This window comes from Gloeophyllum trabeum (genome assembly GCF_000344685.1).
Source record: "Gloeophyllum trabeum ATCC 11539 unplaced genomic scaffold GLOTRscaffold_00001, whole genome shotgun sequence".
Classification (NCBI taxonomy): domain Eukaryota; kingdom Fungi; phylum Basidiomycota; class Agaricomycetes; order Gloeophyllales; family Gloeophyllaceae; genus Gloeophyllum; species Gloeophyllum trabeum.
In genome coordinates, this window is record NW_006920410.1 from 3,413,155 (window position 1) to 3,438,296 (window position 25,142).

General features: G+C 52.3%; 7 protein-coding genes across 7 annotated transcripts; 4 read left to right on the top strand and 3 right to left on the bottom strand.

Annotated features, from left to right (window-relative positions):
• The first annotated feature begins 217 nt into the window (after positions 1-217).
• On the top strand, positions 218-2,865 carry GLOTRDRAFT_69359 (uncharacterized protein). Its single transcript, XM_007863179.1, has 8 exons — positions 218-332; positions 393-647; positions 716-817; positions 869-1,033; positions 1,098-1,671; positions 1,721-1,846; positions 1,903-2,003; positions 2,059-2,865. The coding sequence occupies exons 1-8, from the start codon at positions 270-272 to the stop codon at positions 2,299-2,301; spliced, it is 1,629 nt and encodes a 542-aa protein (XP_007861370.1). The 5' UTR covers positions 218-269; the 3' UTR covers positions 2,302-2,865.
• Positions 2,866-3,321: 456 nt separating this feature from the next.
• Positions 3,322-3,570, bottom strand: GLOTRDRAFT_28355 (uncharacterized protein; the record flags this gene model as incomplete). The annotated part of the gene is made up of 1 exon (XM_007861951.1): positions 3,322-3,570. A coding segment is annotated over one exon (249 nt), but the record flags the coding sequence as incomplete, so codon positions are not given.
• A 1,543-nt stretch (positions 3,571-5,113) lies between these two features.
• Positions 5,114-7,343, bottom strand: GLOTRDRAFT_69361 (P-loop containing nucleoside triphosphate hydrolase protein; the record flags this gene model as incomplete). Its single annotated transcript, XM_007863180.1, has 9 exons — positions 7,229-7,343; positions 6,760-7,179; positions 6,432-6,705; positions 6,309-6,375; positions 6,057-6,251; positions 5,634-6,001; positions 5,503-5,578; positions 5,282-5,443; positions 5,114-5,207 (listed from the first exon to the last, which is right to left on the bottom strand). Exons 1-9 carry the CDS (start codon positions 7,307-7,309, stop codon positions 5,114-5,116), a joined length of 1,737 nt encoding a protein of 578 aa, XP_007861371.1. The 5' UTR covers positions 7,310-7,343.
• Positions 7,344-7,843: 500 nt separating this feature from the next.
• On the top strand, positions 7,844-9,905 carry GLOTRDRAFT_69366 (galactan 1,3-beta-galactosidase; the record flags this gene model as incomplete). The annotated part of the gene is made up of 14 exons (XM_007863181.1): positions 7,844-7,998; positions 8,048-8,125; positions 8,178-8,274; positions 8,332-8,348; positions 8,405-8,445; positions 8,505-8,623; positions 8,681-8,791; positions 8,844-8,884; positions 8,939-9,007; positions 9,059-9,290; positions 9,341-9,457; positions 9,516-9,624; positions 9,677-9,807; positions 9,859-9,905. The coding sequence occupies exons 1-14, from the start codon at positions 7,858-7,860 to the stop codon at positions 9,903-9,905; spliced, it is 1,350 nt and encodes a 449-aa protein (XP_007861372.1). The 5' UTR covers positions 7,844-7,857.
• Positions 9,906-9,922: 17 nt separating this feature from the next.
• GLOTRDRAFT_53912 (mitochondrial carrier) lies at positions 9,923-11,833 on the bottom strand. Its single transcript, XM_007862237.1, has 11 exons — positions 11,587-11,833; positions 11,457-11,474; positions 11,361-11,400; positions 11,030-11,304; positions 10,831-10,973; positions 10,758-10,778; positions 10,686-10,702; positions 10,500-10,618; positions 10,402-10,448; positions 10,216-10,350; positions 9,923-10,161 (listed from the first exon to the last, which is right to left on the bottom strand). Coding segments are annotated over exons 2-11 (837 nt in total). The 5' UTR covers positions 11,458-11,474; positions 11,587-11,833; the 3' UTR covers positions 9,923-10,122.
• Positions 11,834-12,117: 284 nt separating this feature from the next.
• On the top strand, positions 12,118-14,556 carry GLOTRDRAFT_109324 (P-loop containing nucleoside triphosphate hydrolase protein). Its single transcript, XM_007863182.1, has 9 exons — positions 12,118-12,392; positions 12,453-12,520; positions 12,580-12,990; positions 13,410-13,528; positions 13,580-13,711; positions 13,769-13,878; positions 13,937-14,086; positions 14,146-14,288; positions 14,353-14,556. Exons 1-9 carry the CDS (start codon positions 12,223-12,225, stop codon positions 14,361-14,363), a joined length of 1,314 nt encoding a protein of 437 aa, XP_007861373.1. The 5' UTR covers positions 12,118-12,222; the 3' UTR covers positions 14,364-14,556.
• A 1,352-nt stretch (positions 14,557-15,908) lies between these two features.
• GLOTRDRAFT_113578 (uncharacterized protein) lies at positions 15,909-25,065 on the top strand. Its single transcript, XM_007863183.1, has 50 exons — positions 15,909-16,133; positions 16,186-16,347; positions 16,396-16,419; positions 16,477-17,004; positions 17,066-17,373; positions 17,422-17,467; positions 17,520-17,557; positions 17,608-18,009; positions 18,066-18,366; positions 18,431-18,495; positions 18,546-18,642; positions 18,697-18,797; positions 18,858-18,874; positions 18,922-19,242; positions 19,293-19,348; positions 19,401-19,420; positions 19,474-19,523; positions 19,575-19,671; positions 19,724-19,837; positions 19,890-19,951; positions 20,000-20,028; positions 20,079-20,136; positions 20,183-20,327; positions 20,376-20,391; positions 20,441-20,526; positions 20,578-20,712; positions 20,763-20,811; positions 20,867-20,931; positions 20,984-21,035; positions 21,096-21,196; positions 21,247-21,497; positions 21,546-21,575; positions 21,627-21,729; positions 21,780-21,838; positions 21,890-22,236; positions 22,291-22,343; positions 22,397-22,461; positions 22,519-22,556; positions 22,610-22,652; positions 22,702-22,748; positions 22,798-22,876; positions 22,933-22,965; positions 23,019-23,142; positions 23,193-23,427; positions 23,481-24,012; positions 24,077-24,169; positions 24,220-24,270; positions 24,324-24,407; positions 24,465-24,557; positions 24,614-25,065. The coding sequence occupies exons 1-50, from the start codon at positions 15,933-15,935 to the stop codon at positions 24,682-24,684; spliced, it is 6,177 nt and encodes a 2,058-aa protein (XP_007861374.1). The 5' UTR covers positions 15,909-15,932; the 3' UTR covers positions 24,685-25,065.
• The last annotated feature ends 77 nt before the right edge of the window (positions 25,066-25,142 follow it).

The window sequence follows — 25,142 nt, forward strand, 5'->3', positions numbered from 1 at the left end:
TCGCAGAATCCCGGTCATTCGACCAAACATCAGCCACTGACACCTTGCAAAGAGCGACTTACATAAACGTGTACATGCTATTGCTGAAACATCTGAGTCGCATTCATTGCTGTACATATCCTGCTTTCCGCTCGCGTCGCATGGCCAGCAGCTTCATCTCTCTCAAAAATGTCCCCGTCCAGCGGATCCAGGTACCCGAGAATATGTCGGTCACTCTGACTGAGGAGGAAGATCAAATCTGTACGTTCCTGGACGAATGCACGAAGAACATGGCCGAGAAGGATGGCGTCTCTACGTCATGTAGAATAGCGGGAGGATGGGTTCGGGACAAGGTCAATCGGCAGCACAGTCCTTGGTATCGTATATATTCTGATGTACGTTTCGTACGGAAGTTATTAGGCGCACAGAGCAATGATATGGATATTGCCCTGAGTGACATGATGGGATTCCCCTTCGCTGAGCGCTTCGTCTCGTTCGTGTCTGAGGAGAAGAACGTCGAAGTGGGCAAAATATCGAAGGTGGAGAGCAATCCGGAACAGTCGAAGCACCTTGAGACAGCGAAGACAAAGCTCTTCGGTATCGAGCTTGAGTTTGTCAACCTGAGGAGTGAGGAGTACACGGACGATAGTCGCATTCCAACGCAAATCGTGAGCGGTATTCAAGACTGGTCGTAGATCAGGTCACACTCTGATCAACTACCGTATACTGGCCATAGAAATTCGGAACACCGCTCGAAGATGCCCTTCGTCGAGATATCACAATTAATGCGCTCTTTTACAATGTGCACTCTCGAGAAGTCGAGGATCATACTAACAAGGTCGGTACCTGAGTAGCAGACTCTCCTTGACGCGACATCAATGAATATCAGGGATTGCAAGACCTCAAAGATGGTGTCGTGCGGACGCCCCTTCCTCCAAAAGAGACATTCATGGACGATCCGTTGCGGGTAATTCGTTGCATACGATTTGCCAGCCGATTTGGATATAACATGGTGCCGGAGTTGCAAGACGCAGCCCGTGATCCACAGATTCAAGTAAGTCATCTTTTCCGAGGCTATACAGTAGAGTACGCGGTAAACGTGACCAACCCCTGACAAGTCGGCTGTCATCTCGAAAATCAGTCGCGAAAGGGTCGGAGAAGAGCTCGACAAGATGATGAAGGGTATGAGCATTGCAATATTACTGAACGACCGATTCGTAGCAACTGACTGTAACATAGGCCGAGACCCCCTCCGGTCAGTCCATCTCATCAACGACCTCTCCCTCTACGACTCGGTTTTCCCCCTACCTTCGTCCGTTACCTCCATCCAGTCCAAACCACCGTCCCACCCCTCGACTTCCCTCGCTGCCGCCTCCGTTCTTCACACCCTCCTTTCCACATCCTCTCTCCCTCCACTCCACCCCTTGTTCACCTCCACCTCCACCGCCCTCGACTCTTCTACAAAAGCCCGCCTCTACTTCGCCTGTGCCCTAACCCCTTTTGCGGGTATCACGTACACAGACGCAAAGGGCAAGGTGCATCCGGTCGTCGAAGCGGCCATCCGGGAATGTCTTAAGCTCGGCACGCAGAATCATTATCTTGACGGGATACCAGCGCTGTTCGCGGCTGCAGATGTCCTAAGGAACCCAGTGCTCGAACGGTTTGACCAGCCATCCCAGAGAGTTGCTATCGGTAAGAGATCAGGGGCGGATCAGATTTTCATCGTTAACCCACGGGCTAGGGCTGGTGCTGCGTGACAAGTCGGTGCACAATCCGAATACCGGCTCGCACTGGGTCACCTCGACGCTGTTCTCCTTGGTACAGGAGCTGGTGTCGCTCTGGGATCCCGAAGGTGATGAGTTGGACGGTGAGGTCATCCTAAGGAGCACGGGAGATTGATACTTAGCCTCCTCCGATTTCCAGTCAGACAGGCGGCAGAGCGGATAGGCGTCTATAACGCCTTTATGTCTAGGATCGACGAGCTTGCACTGCAGTCTGCTGCTGATATGAAACCAATACTGACGGTGTGTCTTCGCGCGCATACCACTTCGTCTTGGTGACTCAGTGCGTTGTTCACAGGGCCGCGATGTCGTAGCTGAACTGAATGCCAAACCTGGGCCCTGGACAGGACAGGCTCTGGCGCGCGTAGTGGAGTGGCAACTGGACCATCCACAGGGCACAAAGGAGGAGTGCGCCACTTGGCTGAGGGCGGAACATGCAGAGGGAAGGATCGAAGCTGTCGATCCGAAAGCGCCAGAGCAAGCTACTGGTAAGAGGCGCGAGGGAGGCGGGGAGAAGAACCCAAAGAAAGCGAAGCGCTGATGCTTTAGACTAGCGCTAGCGCACTTCCTCGTATGGCGTATTCATAAGCATCGATGAAGTAGAAGTGCTGGATTGCAGATGAGGTAATGATACGGTAGCGGCACATGCGCGTTCGGGGACAGCCATTTCATTGTACAAGAAAGCTTACGAAGACAGAAGACATGCATATAGACGGGACATAAGATCGAAGCAGGAGCGGTACGGCGTAAGCTATGAGCGCGCTTTTGGCGCTTTGGTAGTCGGGATACGGAAGAAAACAGACCCAGCTCATGGAAAGAAATGTACGTACTCTTTCTTTCTTTCAGAGAAGACGAATTAGAAAGGGAAAGATGAGAAATCCACTGATCAGTACGGCGCGTCGAAGTTGAGGTATTGGGTGAGGTCCATGTCGGGGGTTGCGAAGGGCGAAGGATTATCCCAGACGAACAAAGACGAGGAACCGTCATTGATGGGCTGGGTGACGCCCTCGATGGCCGCATATGAAGTAAATAGAGCAGAATAATCCACGCCCGCAGTAGTCCATTGCTCCATGCTGGAAAGCTGCTCCTGCGGCAAGTACAACTCGCCCACAGGGTGGTGCACGAGATCAGTGTGATCCCCTTGCAGCAGGTGGATGCCAATCTGTTGTTGGACGCCCTGTAAATCATGATCAGCGAAGAGTACGTGTCCGCTGGCAGATGCACGCACCTCAGGATTGACAGGCTGGGACGACAAAGCGAGCGCAGACATATCTTCCGTGGGGGCGAACACAGGGGTGTCGTGTACAAAGGAAGGTTCGAACGTAAGACCTGGCATCTGAGGAGACTCCTGCTTGGGCGGAGGAGAAGGCGGCTGCTCCACGACACGCTGGCGAGAACGGATCTTCGGCGCCTTCGTCTCTATCTTGGGCTCCCGCTTGGAGCCCTGGCTCTCCAGCTCGTTCAGGCGACGCTCGAGCTCGTCTCCTTCGTATCCGTCGAGGATCAGCTTGGCCATGACCTCGCAGCGTCTCTGGTCATCCGCCCCATTCCTCTTGACGCGCCTCTTCGAACCCTTCTTCTTCTGTCCAGAGGGGTGATACTTGTAGTCGGGATACAGGCGGGCGTGCTCTTGCTTCTCCCTCTCGGCTGCGGCATGGTAAGGAGCTCGCTGCTCGGGCGACAAACTGTTCCATACGTGGCCCGCCACACGGCTATGGCATCGCTGATCACGTTCAACAGACTCCTTCAGCCAACCGCCTCTGACGAGGTCCTTGCGGAACATGATGAAGGCGTTGGGCGGACGCGGGATGTGATCGTCGCCTCGCTGGCGGGCATGGGAGGACTTGGACTTGGACTTGGAGCGATGAGCCGGCGACGGAGACGGCAAGCCATCAGAGCTGAGACTGGGGCTACTAGTGGTCGACGAAGGAAGGGAGGAGTGATACGAGGAAGGCGTCGTAGTCTGCGACGAGGCTGGGCTTAACGTGGTCGGGTAAAGTAGGCTCTCTTCGCCCCAGTAGGTTTCCCACTGTGCGGAATCTACGGGACCATAACAAGCAAGTAAGAACGTTGGGGACCCACAGTCGCAAATAAACAGTACTCACCGCCAAGTGGCTCCTGCCTCGAGAGGCGGCGAGAGCGTCTGACGTTGCGGATAGCAGGCATGGCGAGTGGCTATTGCTGCAATCGATAGAGGTGCGTTTGCTTTCGTTCGAAATCGCTCTTGAGGGGAGCGGTGGGTGCTGGGGTATGTCCTCTGGAGAGCCATTGTGCGTCCCTTTTGAATGTTCGGCCTGAGAATACTGCATTTTCCGTGCTCTGGCGTAGGGAAGGTAGTTATCACTCTCTCGGAGCCTCGTTGAAGAAACGAGGCAAATTCTCAACTTTATTTTGATCTAGATATTAATGGTCGCAATCGACCTTACCTTTTGTAGGACTTGATAAATGCTTCCGGCTCCGCCCCCGCCGTCCCCCCCAGCTCAGATCAATGTTTGGAACCTACGTGCGTTTCTCTTCAAAAATTAGGTCGTTGGAAGGCGCCATGTCTGAAGGGTACGCTGACCGAAGCTCGTCTTTTTTCAGCGCCAAACAAGACCGGAAATGAATAAACAGTGCACGGAGGCAAATACAAGTGGCGTAGTCCAAGGCACTGGTTACTATAATAGGATCTCTGTCAGCAGTTCCGCCGATCGGCACACCGTCCATAGCGATGCACGAGAACCGAAAGAACCATTCCATCGCTGCATTAGGATGTGATCCCTGGCATGGTTGTGATAATAGGGCGGGGGAATCTTCCCACTACGACGCTGTTGATCTGCCCAGCACCACACGCTATGACATGCCGTTCATCATGCTTTGGCCATTCAGGTAATTTGGGACTCCACGTACGGCGGTGCCCGACGCACTGACGAGGCACAATGGCTGAGAGGATCAGTACCCCTCTACCGGTCCTATCAACGCGTCTACATGATGTTCTATCTTGCCCTCAATTATTAACATAGGTCTAGGCAAGCGTCCGCCGCCATAGTCCCTCGCATCTCGCATTGCTTGGACATGAGGATGTTTTGGCAAAACTGACTGAGATAACTCGTTTGAGCGTACAAAAGACCAGCCACTTTGCACGCATCCACAACGCCCTCCAGCGGGGTATGAAGTACAAAAGAACACACTTGATCCCCGTGGTGGACTTCGGAGAATAGCCGCTAACATGTTCCGTACGTCGTACTTATATTCACTCTCGACGAGTGGCTTTCGGAGTGGCGTTCTAAGGACAATGGTCACACAGAGTGTAACGGTAACGAGAAGCGCAGCCACACCACCAGATGTCGATAGGGCACCCGGATCATCTTCCATTATCGGTCCCCTCCCCGGTTTTCCAACTGCTCGCTTGACTCGCCGTTCCGCGCCGCCTTTTCTTTCCGACGCTTCGAGCCAGCAATCATATCCCTGTTGGGGTACGAGCAGCGAGATCAGCTTATTGTGCTCGATCTGTACCCCTCCAAACAGTCGCCGAGGCTCACCTTTTTTTGATCGCATCGTTCCTACCGATCTTCCGAGCCTTGTCGACGAAGTCGCCCCTCTGGACCTTGCCCATTGCCTTCCGCTTCATCTTCGAGGGCTTCGGCAATTTCATGATCCACTCGGGGACAGTAGAGCCAGATTGCAGAATAACGTTGGCGATACTATGATTGCGAGAAGACCCATTATACAGGGACCCACATAATTGAGATTCGAAACGTACGATTTCAGGAAAGGTGCGTCTTCGTTCGTGAAGTACGTCACCGCCTTGCCCTCCCGACCAGCGCGCCCAGTCCGTCCTAAGGGTCCCCACTGTAAGCACATGGATAGACGGAATCGGCCAATAATACGCACCGATCCTATGGATATAGCTCTGGACACTGGTGGGGAAGTCGTAGTTGATGACTTCCCTGACACCCTTGAAGTCCATGCCGCGAGCCATGACCTCCGTACTGACCATCACCCAGCTCTCGCCTCTCCGCATACGCGTCACCGCGTCTTCCCTTTCCTTCTTCGTCATGCCCGCATGCAGGCAGTCTACGTTAGGCACGCCGTTGATGATTAACTCTTCGGCTAAAGAGGTTGCACGGGGCTGAGACGATACGAATATGAGGACGGGGGGATTATAGGGTTGAGACAGATACGTCAACAGAGTCGGGAGTTTGGACGACTCGTCGGCGACGTAGGTTAGGGACTGTGCAATAAGAGGTAGGGGGGTATCTCTGATCAATCGATTAGTTTGGAGCATCCAAAGTAGTAAGCAGGCTAATAACTTACTTCAGACCAACGACAATACGTATGGGGTCCCTGAGCATCTCCATAGCGAGCTTCTCGGCTCCCGCAGGTAGAGTAGCACTGAAGACCGCCTTCTGGATAGATGGATGCGTGCAGGCCGCTACAACTTCCTGGACTTGCTCTAAAAATTCGGTGTCGAGCATACGATCGGCCTCATCCAGCACAAGGTGTCTTACGCTAAACAGATGATACGCATTCAATATCTATCGGGGCACGAGAAAACGTCAGTCGCACTTGCTCAAGTCCAGTGTACCATTTTGTAACGACGCCACCAAACGCAACGGTGTGCTTATAATCACGTCTGACGCGATATACATCAGACTTGGATACGACCTCAGCAACGAGTAGTAGACTGACCTACTTTGTCCCGCGCATTCTTGTCCGCTAGCGTAGCAGCCGTGGCCTTGCTGAACAAGACAATCCGCCATTTTCGACCTTCTGCCATACGTAGGAACTCGTTGTGTATTTGATGAGCAAGCTCTCTAGTCGGCGCGAGGATTACGGCCCGGACGCCTGCACCAGCGGTAGACTTGGCACTTGCCGCCGGTGCGCCCAAGGCTTGCAGGACCGGGAGGGTGTACGCGAGTGTCTTTCCCGTACCTGTCGGCGATATGGCAGCTAGATCACGGCCCTGAAGTAAAGAGACTGAGCAGCGCAATAGCACACTTTGAAGAAACCTGCGTACCTCCAGCAGAATAGGCACGCCGTGCGACTGGATACCTGTGGGATGCTTGAAGCCATTCGAGGCGAGATTTGTTAGGAGACGGGAGGAGAGGTGGTATCGCTCCTTCAGCGCCTCAAAAGAATCGGCCGGCCCAGGAACATTGGATCCTTTGGCCGTTACACGGTGTCGTTGGGTAGGTTGAGCACTTGAAGATTCTGCGTCACTTCCTTCTCGTCCTAGTTCATCCTCCTCATCATCCTCGTCCTCCTCGTCCTCGTCCACTCTTCTCCGCTTTCCGTCATGTGCCTCCGCGTTTTCACCAGCTTTCCGTTTGACGGCCGGGCCGCCCTTTGCGTACTTGAAGAAGTCAAGCTCGGCAGGGAGTTCGCCACTGTCATATTTAACTGCTTCCTTCCTTTTGGCCGAATTCCCCTTCTCTTTCTGCCAGAGGTCAGCGTGTGGAAGATGGTGAGAAGGGCCCCGGACATACATTAAACAACCGAACGTCGTCTTTGAACCGAGTTTTGTCAAACTTCACCCCTCCACGAGAGAGCAGTTGAAAAGCCTCCATGATCTAAGGTTAAACGGGTGGACGATGGGGCAGGTAACTTAGATCGAAATGCTGAGGCCCGGGGACGGGACGGAGCGTTACGAAGAATCGCGAGAATCGCTCAGAAAGGGATCCCACGCGAGCGATCGGGCGGCTCGTGGGCCGGGCGAGGCCGGACGTCGATCGAATCGCTCCCGATAACCGCTGCCAGTCCGATGCAAATGCGTCCACCATAACGCGCCGGGCACGGAGACGCACCTTTGCACGGCCAGACGCGGTCCTCTGCTGCAATACAGCCCTGTTTTATGCCGTCTTTGACCTCTGCAGTACTCGCCGGTGGCTTGCACGTGTAATGAGGCGCAGATGGATGCACGCTTCTTTCGGGTCCGCACGAGCCCCCCGGCGGACCGTCGACTCTCTACACACAGTTGGGACGTCCCGTGGTGATCAGACATTTCATATCTGCCTCAGTTGGAAAGTTACCTTGTATTTCAGACACCGAGTGCTTCTCATGACCAGCGATATAAAGCTGAAGGGGATTGGGAGAAGGATACTGCAAGGTCCCAACCATGGTCGCGCTCCTCCTCTGCTCTGCCCTCGTGTTTTTGCTCGCTGCTTTAGCACATGCCGAAAGCGTTATTGTGCCAGGCGCGGCATGGACTGACACATACGGGAATGTCATCCAGGCTCATGGTGGAGGCATCCTAAAGGTGCGAGCGAGAGTCGAGCCTCGCCATATGTATGCTTACTTGTCCAAAGGTTGGCAACACCTACTATTGGCATGGAGAAGACAAAACCACCAATAGTGCCGAATTCAGAGCAGTGTCCTGCTACTCGGTTCGCCCGTGTAGTTGCCCTGAGTCATAGAGAAGGACCTGACATCCTTTAGTCCACTGACTTGGTCAACTGGGAAAGGAATGCGGATGCGCTCACTCCGCAAAGTGGTACCATGATCTCGACGTCGAACATCGTAGAAAGACCCAAAGGTAGATCCTCACCCACCAATACCCACTTTCGTACTTGATCCGTATGTCACATCTCAGTGCTGTACAATTCCAACGTAAAGTGGTATACCGCACGTTAGGAACGATCTTTGTTGATGGCATGGATGAACAGAATAAAGAATACGTCATGTGGTTTCACTCCGACAGCTCCAAGTGAGTGATTACTTTCTGACCCGGCTTGAGTCTGCTGGTCTCATATACATCCCCGAAAGCTACGGCGCAGCCATGGTGGGCGTAGCCATTGCGTCTTCGCCTTGCGGACCATACTCCTACAAAGGGAGCTGGCAGCCGCTGGGTGCGCAATCCCGGGATATGGGTGTGTTCCAAGATGGTGAATGCTGGTTTGAGCACCTCGGAGGCTTCACCTAATGTGGACTCATCACCTTAGATGACGGCACTGCGTATCTCCTCTACGCCTCCGACAACAACCAGAACTTCAAGATATCGAGAATGGACTCCAACTACTACAACGTGACTACTCAGGTGAATGTGCTGAATGGTGCGTGTTAGCGGGCGTCCCTACTACTCATGTATACTCATATACGACGCAGGCGCTACCCTCGAAGCACCCGGTATCGTGAAGAGGAATGGTGTATGTACCACGCAATCCTCTAACTTGAGCCAAGACCTAATGTTGCCGTGTCAGGCCTACTACCTGTTCGCCTCTCACACCAGTGGGTGGGCCCCGAATCCGAATAAGTGGTTCCGCGCTAGCGTAAGTACTCATACAAATCGCTGAGTAGCATCCCCAACACGCATTGTGCAGTCGCTTTCCGGGAACTGGACAAGCCAAGAAGACATTGCTCCGGAAAACACCCGCACATACTACTCCCAGAACAACTTCGACCTCCCACTAGGATCCAATGCCATATACATGGGCGACCGCTGGAGGCCTTCCCTGCTCGGGAGCAGTCGGTACATATGGCTTCCTTTGAGCTGGTCTAGCGGTAGTCCGCAGCTCGTATGGGTGGACGTCTGGAGCGTGAACTTGGCTGCAGGTACACGACTGCACGACTGCCTTTCCTGCCTGCACTAACGGCGGCATCAGGCACGTACAGTGCTGCTAGTGGTACTACTTACGAGGCAGAGTCTGGGACGCTTGGAGGTAACGCGACGATCCTCAGCGATTCCTCCTACTCTGGTGGCAAAGCTGTGGGATACCTCGGTATGACTCTGCGCCGTTGGCGTCTGGAACCCTGCGTCTCACTCCGTACGTTTTATAGGCAACGGTGGAACCGTCACCTTCGATAACGTCCAGGGCAACGGCAAAGGGCAGTGGGTATCTTTGTACTACGGCAACGGCGACTCCTCCTACAGGAATGTGACTGTCAGGTAAGTAGCTTCATCGAAACTTTGCATAATTAACTCATGATCGACCCTGCAGTGTCAACGGCGGTGCAGCCGCCCTCGTCGATCAGCCCGACACTGGAGGAGGCCATGTCATCTTGAGTGTCCCGGTGAAGCTGAACCTGAAGAGCGGGTCCAACACCATCACGTTGGGCTCTGGCCAGAGCAGTAAGTTGTCAGCCCTATGTCCTGTGCGCTAGTTTGTCTGAATGGTTGCAGACTACGCTGGCGACCTGGACAAGATCATCGTCTACAACGTCGGGTAAGACAATCTCTTGTGGATGGAAGGGAGTGCGGGCAGATGGTGTTGTTCGACAATATCTGCATACGTTCTGTGTACAACCGGAAATGGAGACGACTTCCCTCACGAGCCTGTGTGTCTACTGGATAAATATGAATTGTAAGATAATGCAAGCAGATCTATCGGACCGTCTAGCAGGTATAATCCTAAGCACAGATGTCGCGCATCTACAACGAAGATCTTCACGAGGATACTAATAACCTCCACTGCTTCTTGAGTTGCTATAGCGGGGCGCATCAATACAGTATGGGTTCAGTTGTACGACCATCACGCACCTCGAAAAAGACAAACATAAGGATCGTATTAGGGACGAGGCGAATGAATGCGGGTGTCCAACCCTTGAAAAGGAATGCCGGGCCTTCCGTCCTCAAGGACTCCTTGAGCATTTGCATTGGGGTTGTGTTACCAGACTATACAGCTCATGAGCGGGTTCAGGAGTTGAAGCACACAATTAGACATACTAGAGACATCATTCTGGATTTAACGACGTCCGCGGGGGAACATATGGCTAAATACGGTCTCAGACACGTCTGTGTCGGGGTGAACGGATAAGACTTACTAGTCGCAACTGTCCCAGCCAGAGTACTGGCAGTAAAGTGGCATAAGAGGTTGTCTTGCATTTGATAGTCGACCATGGGAAGACGATGACGGAGTAATAACGTTTTGAAGTAATCATATCTATGTTCATGTGATCAACGAAGATCCTTTACGCGGGTAGCACCCGGGGACAGGAACTGCCACTCACGATCCAACCTGGGAAGCCTAAACAGTATTGTATATCAAATTCACCAGCATAAGCCCGGGATAGAGCACGTACGTTCATTAAGACCGCCCTAGTCTAGTATTCTCGTCAGACCGGATTGAAGCGGGTTCACCGTTTCTCGACTTACCACATTGGGACCCAATCCTCTCATCAGTCCTGGGACACCCTCATCCTTGACTATCCTCACGAGACCCGCCAGAGCATTGCGGTACCCGTATCGCTTCTCAGGTGGGCGTATGGAATCAGAAGTCATCCGAACAAGCAGAATATCTAAGCAGAGACAAATATCGGTCCATCATCCTTAGTGCCTGCAGACGGCGCCTTACCTGCTGGGTTGCCTGCAATCCCACCTAAGCCGCCAGCCAGGGCCGCGGCCAGCAGTAGCTCCGTCGTAGATGCAGAGCCATCTGTGGTTAAGGCGTACTTGATCTTTTCATAACTACCAAGTCTGACGAGCGAATATGACATCTGCCTCATCAAGGAAGCTGTGAGTCCTGTGTACAAGCTGCGAATGCCGGCCTCTGCTATGGAGAAACGCAGGACGGTAAATGTTGAGGGTCCTTTGGGGCCAGCAACGGACTGCGGGAGTGTTTGCATTCGACTTCAAGCCGACACAGTGAGCGGAAGGACACATTACTTGGGGTTCCAGCAGCTCACACTTTCGTCAAATCCAGCGGATGGGTGCAACAAGCCGCCACTGTTCATCTATTATGAGTGTCGTCGCCATTGCAAGGGAATCCATAATGAACATACTGGAGGCAGCCACGCCTTATCATTCCAGAGTTTCCGTCAGCGTGTCCCAAATGCCTGATTCACCGTCGATACACTAACCTCCCAACCTTGTCCGTCTCAGTAGGGGCGGGCGCACCACGGAAACGTAGAGCTCACCAAAATGGATAGCTACCAGGCATATTCTCTACCGCTGTATCTTTCCAGTTCGTGTCCAGTACAGCGCATGGAAGGCTTAAGTCCTGCAGGAGTCAGCGCGATCGCTCGGACCTGAACGACCTATGTATAACACGGAGCTCCGTAAGCCTGCCGACTTGCTGTGAGTCCGCGCTGTCCACCAGCGTGTACTGGACACGAAGATAATTTGTAGTGCTCAGTCAGAGCGTCCCGGGTAATATCACGGACCGTACTCTGAGCTCTGCTGCATATCGCCGGACTAATAGCGGTCGGCATCACGCGTCACGACTGTCACAGCGCTTCGAACATCGTGCTCCGTGAAACGAACGCATAGAAATAGCATTAATATTCACAGCGTGCATAAGAGAGGCAGTATGTGTACCGTACATAGTCAATGCAGAGGTATAGGAGGAGAAAGTCAGCTAAGAGAACCCTCTTCTATTGTGTGGCCACGGGGTCCGTGAGCGTGGGCAAGCGTCACGGTTGGTGCCACCGTCGAAGTTGACGCGGCGCCTCTTTTTGCTCTTGACCATCACCAGCGCGCGTCGTCTCCTTGTCCTTATCCTGCTTTCATCTGTAAAACCTCTCTTCAAACCGACGTCTCCGACACAAAATGAGCGCCAACGACAACGAGGAACTCATCGACTACGAGGACGAGCAGGACGTCGTCACCAACGGTGTTGCTGTGACAGGCGCTGCTGCTGCTACTGCAGGCGCAGTAGCCGATGGCGAGGGCAAGGAGGAGAAGAAAAACTTCTCTGGAATCCATTCCACCGGCTTCAGGTGTGTCTCCTTTATCAACAGTTGGGTGGGTGCATCTCGCTGAAATAGGCTCTTCAACAGGGACTTCTTGTTGAAACCCGAACTTCTGCGAGCTATTAGCGACCTTGGTTTTGAACATCCCTCAGAAGGTAAACTACTTGACCGAACCGCCGGTAAAGAACTGCGACTCACATTGCACATCATATAGTTCAACAAGAATGTATCCCTCAGGCTGTACTTGGAATGGATGTCCTTTGCCAGGCCAAGTCTGGCCACGGCAAGACTGCCGTCTTCGTCTTGGCAACATTGCAGCAACTTGAGCCCGTCAACGGCGAAGTTTCTGTCATTGTTCTTTGCCACACCCGAGAACTGGCCTTCCAGATCAAGAACGAGTACACTCGATTCGCGAAGTACATGCCCGATGTACGCGTCAGCACCTTCTACGGAGGTATTCCCATCGCCAAGGACGCCGAAATTCTGCGAGACAAGACCAAGTGTCCCCACATTGTGGTCGCCACGCCAGGACGTCTGAATGCCCTGGTTAGAGACAAGATTTTGGACGCGAAACACGTGAAGCACTTTGTTCTCGACGAGTGCGACAAAATGCTCGAACAACTTGGTTAGTTATGCGCTTTCGCCCTCCGCCCCGCGTCGTCCTTTATATTGCTTCATCGGCCGCCTGGTTTCGCGACCTTGTCTCGCCCGTCCGCGGCCTTCGCAGCGCGTTCACCGTTCGCACATCCTTCGATCTGGAATTTGGTCGGTAGGAAGTAGGGTTCGGGGTGACGTCGAGTCGGAGTATTGTCGGAGTTGACGCGGTCGTGCCTCTCATGAAGAACAAGTGACGGGACGCGACAAGCGGGGAAGCTTCGTGGCTGAACGTCAAGTGCACGCGAGTGCCGAAGACCACGCTTCCTTATGCATGGCTACGATCTTTCCGCGTTTTTATTCGTTCATACCGGCGGCCACGTTCTTTCGTTCTTCTATTTTCTCGTTGTTTTGTCGACGCGTCATCTTACTGGCATACGCATCCGTTAGACATGCGCCGCGACGTGCAAGAAATCTTTCGCGCTACGCCCCACCACAAGCAAGTTATGATGTTCAGCGCCACACTCGCGAAGGACATCCGGGTCACTTGCAAGAAGTTCATGGCAAACGTATGCGTTTCATCAATCTCCGCATGTTCGAGATGCTGACGCCTGCTCCAGCCCCTCGAAATCTTCGTGGATGACGAGACAAAATTGACGCTGCACGGTCTACAGCAGCACTATGTGAAGCTGGAGGAAGTACAGAAGAATAGGAAGTTGAATGAGCTGCTGGATACGCTGGAGTTCAACCAGGTATGATTTGTTGCGGTGTTCGGGATGAAGTGCACGTTTATGACGACATCGTGGCAGGTCGTCATCTTTGTCAAGTCCGTTGCGCGGTGCATTGAGCTGGACAAATTACTCGTCTCTTGTAATTTCCCCAGTATAAGCATTCACTCAGGGCTCGCCCAGGAGGAACGGTATGATGCCTTCACATGGTCCTTGGTTAATTTACTCACGAGCTTAATTGTTGCTTAGTATCAACCGCTACACGTCCTTCAAGGCTTTTGAGAAACGTATCTTAGTTGCCACGGATATTTTTGGTCGTGGAATCGATGTGGAGCGGGTTAATATTGTGATCAACTATGATTGCCCTCCGGATGCCGACAGCTACCTGCATCGTGTCGGGTGAGTGCATTCCATAATTAATGACAGTGCGCATGAACTGAGTTGGCTATGCCTTGCAGTCGCGCTGGGCGATTCGGCACCAAGGGTCTCGCTATCACATTCCTCTCGTCTGAGGCGGACCAGCAGGTCATGGCAGCTGTGCAGTCAAGATTCGAGGTGGCAGTGCCTGAGCTGCCTGACCACATTGATCCGGCCAGCTACAGTAAGCTTCACCTGACCTTGTGCGCGCTGATTATGTGACTGACTGTGATATTTTGTGTGCTCAGTGACTTCTTGATTGTATCTTTTTCCCCGCCGTTACTGGTCTTCGTATACTGGTCCCGTACAATGTTGTCTTTCCCAACTCTCCTCTCCTCTTTTCTATCGCGTCTCCCTGTAATCGTACTACTCTGCCAATGTCACTGAAGCCGCCGTCGGCTCTTTGTGTAATCGCGACGTTGCGGCGAGAGGGCCGCGGAAGCTGAAATGCGTACACTGAGACCAATGATAAGAGAGCCGGAGACGGGATGGCCAGGTACGCGTGCAGCCGACAAGAAATGACGTAGGCAGACGTCAGGCTTCGGGCCCAGGCCTTCGGGGAAGCGCGCTCCGTTAGCCAATCAGAAGGGTCGCCCACCTGCACCTTGACAGCTTCCCACGCTTGCGCTGCAGGAAGCCCAACTCTGCCCAAGTCGCTTTGCGCCTTGTGGAATCACTCGCCGCCGGCTTCGCTCTGCCCACACACCTCTTAGGCGGCCTTGAGTCCCTCTGCTCGTCGTCGGACACCCCCTCCTCTTCCGACTGCGAGCCGTCTTGGTCGTCCGCCATGCGCCGGAAGTATGCACAACCATCGCTCCCCAATCTGTATTTCAAAGAGGGCGTTCTCTCCGTGCCCGGATACACTTTCGAAAAGGTGCGTGGATGGCCAGAAACTACTCCGATACGTATCCTGATCATACTCAGGCCGTTCCGTGGGCGGACACTGGGAGCCTGACACTATTAGCGGAGGGCAACAGTCTCAAGGATGGGTCCGCCGTTCTTGCAAAAATTGCACCCGCACATACGAATGGGTCAATGTGCATAGAGCGCGAGGCGCATATGTAAGAGGCTGCCGCTGGATTACGTGCTATCGCCTGACATCACGCCTGCAGTCTTGGGAGACTGGCAGCAACCCCAGATGCTGCTAGCACTTGTCTGACCCTCATTGATTACTTCGCTGTGCCCCGGGATAAGGGCGACTGTGTTGTGCTGCTAGTCGTGCACCCAGGATTCAATTTACTGGGCCGCTATTTCCCGCCATCGAGAGTCAATGACCTGCTCCTCGCTGACCAAAAGCGGCCCCGACCGTCTACCTCTCATGGTGATATATACATGATGGGAATAGAAGAACCCGAATTAGAAGAAATGGAAGCATTCGATGTGATGGACCTGGCGTCCTTCCTTGAGTAAGCTGAAATAGCAGTATCGCAAACATGAGTCTCACAATGCTGTCAGATTCGCCATTCAGGCAACACATTGTCTTGAAATATTGCACAAGTACGTCGGTATGTGTCACCAATAGTAGGTCAGATGCTGATCCGTTGCTCGAAGGACTGGCTTGATCCACCGTGAAGGTAGCTAAAATGACTTTCGCACCTATATTATTCCGTTCCTTACGTGACATCGTTCAGTACGCGCGAACGCGTTTCATTTGAACCATCATTCGGGCTTGGTCCGCTTCGTCCATTTCGGAAATCGCGCTATCTCGCTGGAGCAGTTCGGGGGTCCGTCCGCCCTCGTCATTCGCGCCGCCGATGCTTTCGAGGAAGTCGAGAAGCACAAAGTCAAGGAGGCTTTGTGTTATCTCGCGCCCGAGCAAACAGGCGGCATGGATACCACTATCGAGGACCACAGAACAGACCTGTACGCCATTGGTATCCTCTTCTGGACACTCCTTGTCGGGCGGGGTATCATGCCCTTCGAGGGAGGACCCTTGGAGCTTCTGCATGCAATCGTGCAGAAGCGGCCGATGCCCGTGCACGAAGTCCGTCGAGATGTCCCGCAAGTCCTCGCCTTCATCATAGACAAGGTAACATATCGGCAGCCTCCTTGCACTCGCGTGGCTGAAGTCTGTTCTTCAGCTACTTTCCAAAAGTCCAGATCATAGATACCAGAGCGCGGAAGGTTTGAAAGCCGACCTCCTCGAGTGTCAGCGGCGACTTCTAGCCGCTGTCTCGTCTGCTTCTGACTCATCCATGGAACTCATACCAACATTCGAAATTGCTACTCAAGATCGATATGCAGTACGCCTCTACCCTACTCCATGCCCATCCTGTGCTGACTTTCGTCAGGAGTTCACTATCCCTACTAGCTTGGTATCCACGCTATTTCCCTCTGAAACCCAAGTGCCAACTAACATACTCGGATTGTAGTTTGGACGTGAACGAGAGCTGGAGCTGATCCGGAATGTGATCCGGAACGTATCGACGTCGTATGCGCGGCATCACGGCGGTAAGGGAGGCTACATCGCCCTGAACGCGTCAAGCCCTCAAGGCAGCGAGACACAAAGTCGTCCCGGGCGGAGTGAGGACCAGGGCGAGGCGTCCTCGACGAAGAGCGAGTCGTCGCAGAGTCTCGTGCTGAATGAAGAGGAGGGGAGCCCGAAGATGACACCGCCACTCTCTACACAGGCAACGAACACGCAGTTTGACCAGAGCTCGACGAGCACTGCCACGACGAGCATGATGAGCCCGCCGATGACCACCAGCGACGGGTTGAGGAGGGTTGCGCTGACGCCTGCGAGATCAAAGACAGCTAGGGCTCACACGATTATCATCGTTGGCCCTCCAGGAGCTGGTAAGAGTTCATTGGTGCTTGCTAACCAAGCAAAGTGGCGATCGCATGGGTTGTGGGGTCAGGCCAAATTCCAGAATGCGGATGCTGCACCATTTTCTGCACTAGTAAGTCGGACATGCACCCACCCTTGAGATAGTTTGCTTATTCGTCGGACTGCGTCGGAAGCTATCGTGTCTCTCCTCTGTCCTGAGGCAATTGATGGTATTTCATAGCGATCTTCACCGATTCGTGGCCGCCTTGAAGGCTCGTTTGGGGCCTCAGCTGCAGAATGTGCCACTGCTGTATCAAGGCGCGGACGAACTCCGCGACGTGTTGAGCCTCTTCGACATCAATCTCGAGCCTCCTCGCGAGTCTCTGTCGACGAGGGAGCTTCGCGCTCGATTTCAGTCGCTGGTAGAAAACGTCTTTGTCGTGCTGGCGGAAACCCGGTTATTCGCGCTGTTTCTTGATGATCTTCATGAAGCAGATGAATCGTATGTTTTCAGCATTCTTTACCAGGTCTTTCCACTTATAGTCAATAGGTCCTTGGATCTCATCGCGACATTGATGAATTCCAAGAGCCGTATGGTGCGGCGACTTACCTCCGTTCCCTATCAGTGTGATGTCTAATTTTGTCCAGCTCATGTTCGTTACTCTGCGGAACGACAAGACATACCAGTACGTAGGTCTTATTTGCCTGTCAAGTCCCACTGAGAGTCCTCCTTCAGAACAACTGTGGCTCGTGTGAAAGCTATGGCACCGACGGGCTCGCGTACTACTTGGCTGAACCTGGAACCCCTACCATTCTCTGCTATCTCCATCATGGTTGCTCGTACCCTTCATCGGCCAAGAGAAGAGTGCGCTCCTCTCGCTAGAGTGGTCCATTCAGTGTCTGGAGGTAATGCGTTCTCTGCTCGGAATGTCCTCACCCAGCTGCACAGGCAGCGGCTCATCACGTTCGATTGGGAGCACAATCACTGGCAGTTCAATATGCCCTCCATTGAAGCTCTCTATCTGGATCAGCATATCGTCTCTGATCCCGCGGACCCACTTTTCCTGACGAAACACTTGAGGGAGCTGCCTGATGAAGCTCGTAGGTTCATCATATGGGCGTCTTTCTTCGGGGCGACGTGAGTACTCAAGCTGTACACATGGGACTGCAACAAATAGCAAACCTACTTTGCAGGTTCAAAGTGACGGAGGTGGCTCTCCTGATGGACTGGGAAGATCCTGGCAGCAGTGGCAGCGGCAGCGAGGACGACGGTGGTGCTGAAGAATTCACCCCCATGCCGCGTCCTAAGAGGGAAGGCAGCGTAGGCCCTGCCAACCATAGCTCTATTCGCGGATTGCAGACAGCGATCCAAGAAGGATGGCTGGTCCAGCGTGGCCGCGACATGTGTGCGTTTACCCATGACCGCTATAGACAGGCCGCAGAGACAGAAGTCGAGAGCTTGCCAGAGGAAGTGCGAGCTAAGATGTCCTTCCGGGTAAGTCTTCAGAGGCTCGCTGAGTGGTCCACAGCATTCATACTGTATGCGACGGTGTTCTTAGATCGTCTTAATGATGCTTATGGAGTCCGCGCCTGATGTCTATCGCATCGCAGAGCATGCGAAGAGGTAAGTACATTGTCCCATTCGGTATCATCAATACTCACTTTTTTTCATAGGTGCCTCCCTCTTCTGCGAGAGCACGCGAAGCGGGAGGAACTACTCAATCTCATGATCGAGTCAGGAGATGCTGCCTGGGCACGAGGTGCTCATGAGGTCTGTTACAATCAGCAAGTATATAATGTCCTTCTCAACATTTCGTGCATACAGTTGGCTCTACAATCCTTGGTCAGTGCTAGGTCCCTCTTGACAGATGACGCTTGGGACAGAGATCCCGCGCGTACCCTGCTTCTATTCACCCGACTCGCAGCGTAAGTGGTTGCACTAGTACTTATATGAATGTATTTCGTCACTGACCCACGTTATAAAAGACTCTCGAACTGGAAAGGTTCGTTGCTCGAATATTTTGACCTGCGTATCCTCACCGCGGTTTAGGTGACTTCAATGAGTCCGATTCCCTTGTCGAAGAATGTCTGTCCAAAGCGGATCATCCTGAGGACAAGGCGAGGTTACTCCGTCTCCGGTCGCGAAACCACTGGATGCGGAACAACTTTGAGGGTGCCCTCAAGGACAATCTCTTGGCCTTGCATATATTAGGGGTTGAAGTGAATGCAGCGCCGACTCGACGCGAAGCAGATGCTATGTTCGAGCAGGTTAAGAACGAAATCCTAGCCGTGGGCTTCGATGACATCCTGGCAATACCACGTGCGACGGATCCCCGAACGGACCTCGCTGTCGCATTGTTGAATGATGCTGGTCAGTTACTTTAAATGTTCCTTTCTGTGTGCTCTACTTATAATCGCTAGGCACACACGCGTATTGGAGTAAGGGGGAGGGGTTTGCTGATGTGATTGGACTCACGGTCAGCTATCCGTAGGCATCACGATTGCATTCCATTGACGCGTTTCCGGTAGACTATTCAGCTGGCGCTAAGGTGCGAAAAGCCTGCTCCTCCGGAGACATGGCTGTACTAAAGTTGTGGCGAAGGTCGGGGATGTCGCCCGGCACGTCTTTGGGGTTCTTCTTCGCCCTAGCAGGTAAATTAGTCTTGTTCGCTGATTATGCTGGGTTCTGATTACTGAGGGTAGCCGCAGCGGAGAGACGGGATCTTTACAGGTTTTCTGCCGATTTAGGCAAGCTGGCGCTCCGCATCGCGGATAGATATGGCACTAGCCTTGAGAAATGGTGACCACTCTCCGTTGCTCTCTAGATTGAACGCAGCTGATCTGGGTCGTAGTCGTTCTCAAGTGTTATTCTGTGCTATGGTATCAGGCTACGACAATGTCCATATTCGGACAAATATTTCTCGGCTAGATCAGGGTATGAAATTCGGAAACAGCTCTGGGGATCGGTAATGCAGCTCCTTACTTATTGAGTGCTCCCTTCTCATTGTCTTTCTGCAGTGTCTACACCGGTTTCGCCAGCTTGCATACTATCCAAACACGAATATACATATGCGACCATTGTGAGTGCTGCAATGCCTTCAGTGAATATAACTCAGATGGATTTTTAGTGAGTGAACTGGTCCCAGCAGCCGAGGAAGTAAGTGCCCTATTATCCCGACCCTTACGTGATACTGAGCACCAACCCAGTCCGTCAATGACATCAAACTTTGGACTCCCGGAGCGGATGCAATTGTGCTTGCCATGGGTTTGTGCATTTCTGTTTTATAGTGCGTGTCCTAAATGAAATACAGGCCAGTTGAATCTCGTACGGGCCCTGGGAGGCTATACCTACGCCGGCTCCCCGGATACCTGCTTCGATACCGAGAATTTCAAAGAAAGCGAGTATACCGAGGAAGTCCGTCACACTTCTGGCAACTTGCCTCTTACCATGAATTGGTGAGCACGTTATTCCATCAGTGTGAGCTGGTAATTGAAGTCTACCAGGTACAACTCTTTCAAGGTGAGAACTCCATGACAGTTGCCTTCCGTCTACGTCTCACTTCTCTTAGGTCGTAGGTTTCTTCTGCTTAGGTTATGTGGACCGTGCCGCGGAATTGGGATTTGCCGTCTACGAGACTCGTGACAATCATCCCAAGTCAGCATCGAATCTCACGTTTAAAGAAGATTACTTATAGTTGAGTTGTAGCCACCGACACGTCCGCTATGCTCTGTTTTTCCACACGCTATCCCTTATCGCGTGCATGCGTGATACTGCATTGCCTGTTAACATACGAGAGAGGTACATGAAACAGGTGGAAAAGAATCACTCCTTCCTCAGAAAGTACGTGCGAATGTCCATGGTTGTAGCCGGTACTTATTATCAATCAATAGGTGGTTATCCCCAAGTCCTGTGAATAATAGCGCCTGGGTAGCTCTCATCGTAAGTCAGATCGAACACTATGCTTTGGTTGTCAACTAATTCAACCATCCTCCAGGATGCTGAACTAGCATCTCTCCTCAATCGTCCTGATGCATTTAAGCTCTACGACGTAGCTGTAAAGTTAGTGACCTTCCTCTCACTATTCTGTAGTCCGTGACGGGGGCATCTTTAGGCTTGCAGTTAACAACGACTGGTTGATGGAAGAAGCTTGGGCGTTGTATCTGGTCTGTGGAACCTTTTCCAGCGGATAAAGTTGTTCTTCAACTGACCTTCGGTGCGAGTAGGAGGGCTCTCACTACGTCCGTTGCGGAGTTGAGGGCCTTGGAGGTGAATTGCAGCGACGGGGTATCTCCCGACATTCCCAGTGGGGAGCGCAGGCCGTTGTGTAAGTACAGTACATTTTGCAGCATCTGTATACTGATAAATCAGGTACAGAAACTACCTTACTTCGACCGTTGGAAGCAAGCTTGCGACGCCATCAAAGCGCAACGTATTCTCTTCCGATGTGGCTGTTCAGACTGACAATGTTATGATCGGGTACCGCCACCAAACTTCCGCTTCCATCTATGAGGCGACCAAGCAAGATTCATTAGACGAAGACGACGTCGCAACGCTCTCCGCATCTGATCTGGCGTCCATACTCAAATGGAGTAAGGAGATCTCCAGTGACATCAATCTGACATCTGGTAGGGCCTCAAATTTATCAAAGAAATACTCCACTAATCCACCGACAGCATTGCAGCGCCTGACAGAAATAGCGACGGGTAAGTCTTCTCGTCTTGTGTAGCAAGCACCATCTACAACCGCGCGTGCAGAGTCGTCGGGTGCACAGACGGCTTGTGTCGTAATAGCTCGGGAGGCTGGCGATTATACTGTTGCGACGAGTATGGTTCCGCCAGGCCGCTGCCAAGTATACGAGTATGTCTTCTCGCCTCTGCGGATCAACCGCTCCGCTAACATGTCGGCAGGAACCCCAAGCCTATACGGAGCATAACGGATCCATTGCAGAAAGCAATCACCCAGCAAGGTATGGTCTTACATTCCTACATGGCTGACGCTCAACTGAAGCTGTCGTCAGCACTGAACGCCAAGGAAAATGTCTACTACGATGATATTACGGTTGATTCACGTTACACTTCTGAGGCAGAGCAGAGTCCTCACAAATCCGTCATATGCATCCCGATTTTCAGCAACCGAGGACAAACATTTGGAGCGGTTTACCTGGCTTCCAAATATCCCTTCTCGCGGAATACGTTTACAATGCTGACTTTGCTCTGTCAGCAAGCCAGCATTAGTATCGCGAATGCTCTGCTTTTCCGGTCTGTGCAGGCAGGTACAAGGGAGAATCTGAAGATGATAGCAGCACAAAGAGATGCTTTGGAAGCGGCGCGCAAAAGCAGGGAAGACGCTCTCAAGGCCACCAAGGTGCGATTACAACCCTCTTTATCAGCCTCTCTCTAACCGGCATTTGCTATGCAGATCAAGAGCAATTTCTTGGCCTCTATGAGTCACGAGCTGCGCACCCCTTTCAGGTGGATGTCTTGCCCGATCTCCTCATACATGTTCACTCAGTCCGGCTATCTAGTTCCTTCTATGGGCTGCTTGACATCCTAAGTACTACGGAGCTCAATGCCGGACAACAGGAGATCGGTAAGAGACCCACTTATCCCACGTATAGCCATCGCAGTTTAATCCTTTCGTCTGCAGTCCAAACGGCAAAACAGTCGTGCGAACTGCTATTGAAGGTCTGTACTTTTTCTTGCATTTTCCAATGCAGTTATTGACAGATATGCCTTAGATCATCGATTCGATTCTCGACTACAGCAAACTGGAAGCATCTGGTATGGAATATATGCGCTTCCATGGACTGATTCTGACGCGGTGCTGTAGCCGTAAAATTGGAATATTCGGGGTTCCTGGTGGAAGACATCATTGCTGTGAGACATGCTTTGAACCTGGTTACTAGCTGGCTAAATTACCCCCTAGGACTGCATGGAGTTACTCTTACCTATGGCTGCAAAGAAGCTTGATCTCTCGTTCAATATTGAACCAGACGTTCCTCAATGTAAGCTGTCGGACCACGGCCACGGACATTTAGCTGGCTCTAACCCAATTGATTAGCTGTTACGGCGGACTATGCTCGTATACGTCAAGGTATGTTGACGAGAATAACTTGGTTTCAGAGCTGTCCTAACTACGGTGGATAGTTCTGATGAATCTCATTGGCAACGCGGTCAAGTTCACATCGCAAGGCTCGGTGAAAGTTGTATGTTCAGTTGACCGCAGCATTGTTCCGCCCCCAGGTGAAGTGCAATTGAAATTCGTCATACAGTATGTGATATATCCACCCCGCATCCGAATAAGTACTGATTGCGTCGCAGAGATACCGGTATTGGCCTTTCTTCCAGCGATGTAGACCTTCTATTTGTACCCTTTCAACAAGCCGACAATTCCTCCACTCGTCGTTTCGGTGGAACTGGCCTTGGCCTTTCCATATCAAGAGGATTGGTCAAGCTCATGGGCGGAGCTATTGGCGTGCAGTCGGAGTTGGGTGTTGGCTCTGTGTTTTGGTTCACAATCCCAGTCAGGATATCCGAGTCCCCTGAATCGCGAAAGGTATGCAATTTAGCAGTTGAAGCCGGGTTCGCTTGTATTCACATATGTTTAAGGTGCTCTCTGAAATCAATGATCTCCGAAATCGATTAACGAAGCCGGTACCCCCACGCGTACTCCTCAGCTCTCCATCCGACGTCACGTTGATGCTTCTCAGCAACATGCTTGATGGCTTTGAAATCGGCACTGCGACATCAATGGAGGAAACAGAGGAGTTTTTACGAAATCAACATGCTCAGGCCAAACCGCTGGACTTCGTTGTCCTTGATGACCAGTCTGAGACACATGCGGATGATTTAGCGCGCCTGATGTCGTCCTTGCAAAGCCCAAGTCTAAGAGAGACTAAACTCATACATATGTATACGCCGACTACGGACGCCTTGACGGGCCATACCATCTTCAGCAGTAACACCCCTGGAGTCGTGAAGATGACCAAGCCGCCAAGAAGGGCCCGGCTTCTGCAGACTCTCGCAAGCTTGAAGAATTTGGTCGGTACCCCTACCGGCCAGAGTAGACAAGCTGTCACCTCGGCTGAAGATGCGGCGCTGGCCAAGAGGACACTGTTCGGGAACGTTCTAATCGCAGAAGGTTCGACATACCGATCGCACGTGAAGCAGATCATTGATATTTGCTGACTGATAATGTCTTATAGATAACCCAGTCGCTCAGAAACTACTCGTCAAGCAGTTAGAGCGATATGATCTGAAAGTTACTCCGACTAGTAATGGCGAACAGGCTATCAGCGGTACGACAGACACGTTCTGGAATTGTTGCAGCAGCTGAATGTACTGTTAGAGTGGGAGGCTCATGAACCTGGCTACTTCAGCGTTGCCCTCTTCGACCACCGTACGTATTCTGTGGGGACAAACCACGACTGACTAGCTAATCCAATCATGCAGACATGCCCGTATGTGACGGCGTCGAAGCCGCGAAACGACTGCGCATGCTGGAAAGCAAGCGGAGAGTCCCAATAACCCTCCCTAGTGAGACTCATCGGCCGTGGCATCCTCGCACTTGATACTGATCCAGCTTGTACATAGTTGTTGCGTTGAGTGCGGATTGTCAAGAATCTACCAAGCAGCTATGTCTAAGCGCTGGCATGAACTCGTTCTTGAGTAAACCTTTGAAGAAGAGTCAGTGTGTTCCGTCATATACCGTATGTCTGCGTGCGCTGACCCTGTTATTCCAGCGGATCTTATGTCGCTACTTTCTAGTTACGGGACAGGGCCACCAGCTACTGGCAAAGAACATGACCCATAGGCTGATGCTGTCCGCTCTCTGTCTTACGATACCCTACCGCTTCCACTGGATTCCCCTCACGCTCACTCCCCGACATCACAGCCTATCTTATAACGCTAATCCTCACGCCCTCTGGTCACACAGCAAACCTCATGTCTATTCCCTGCACTGCACGCACATTAATACCCTATCTGTACGCCTATTGATACATTGTTTCTGTTAGTGCATCGCTGTATCATCTACATTATCTCATCCCAGGATCTACTTTATCGCATTTAACACTACTCGCGCTTTGCTGCTATCGTCTGTTACTCGCTAGATACTGTATGTCGATACAAATGCGATTTATGTACGAGAACGCCATCTCGCAGCTATTAGTATTGCGAGCGCTGCGGTGTCGGCAATAATGTCGTGCGCGCTGCAGATTCGCAACGTTGCAATTACAGCTGATTGCAGAACGACGGACGCACCTCATATTT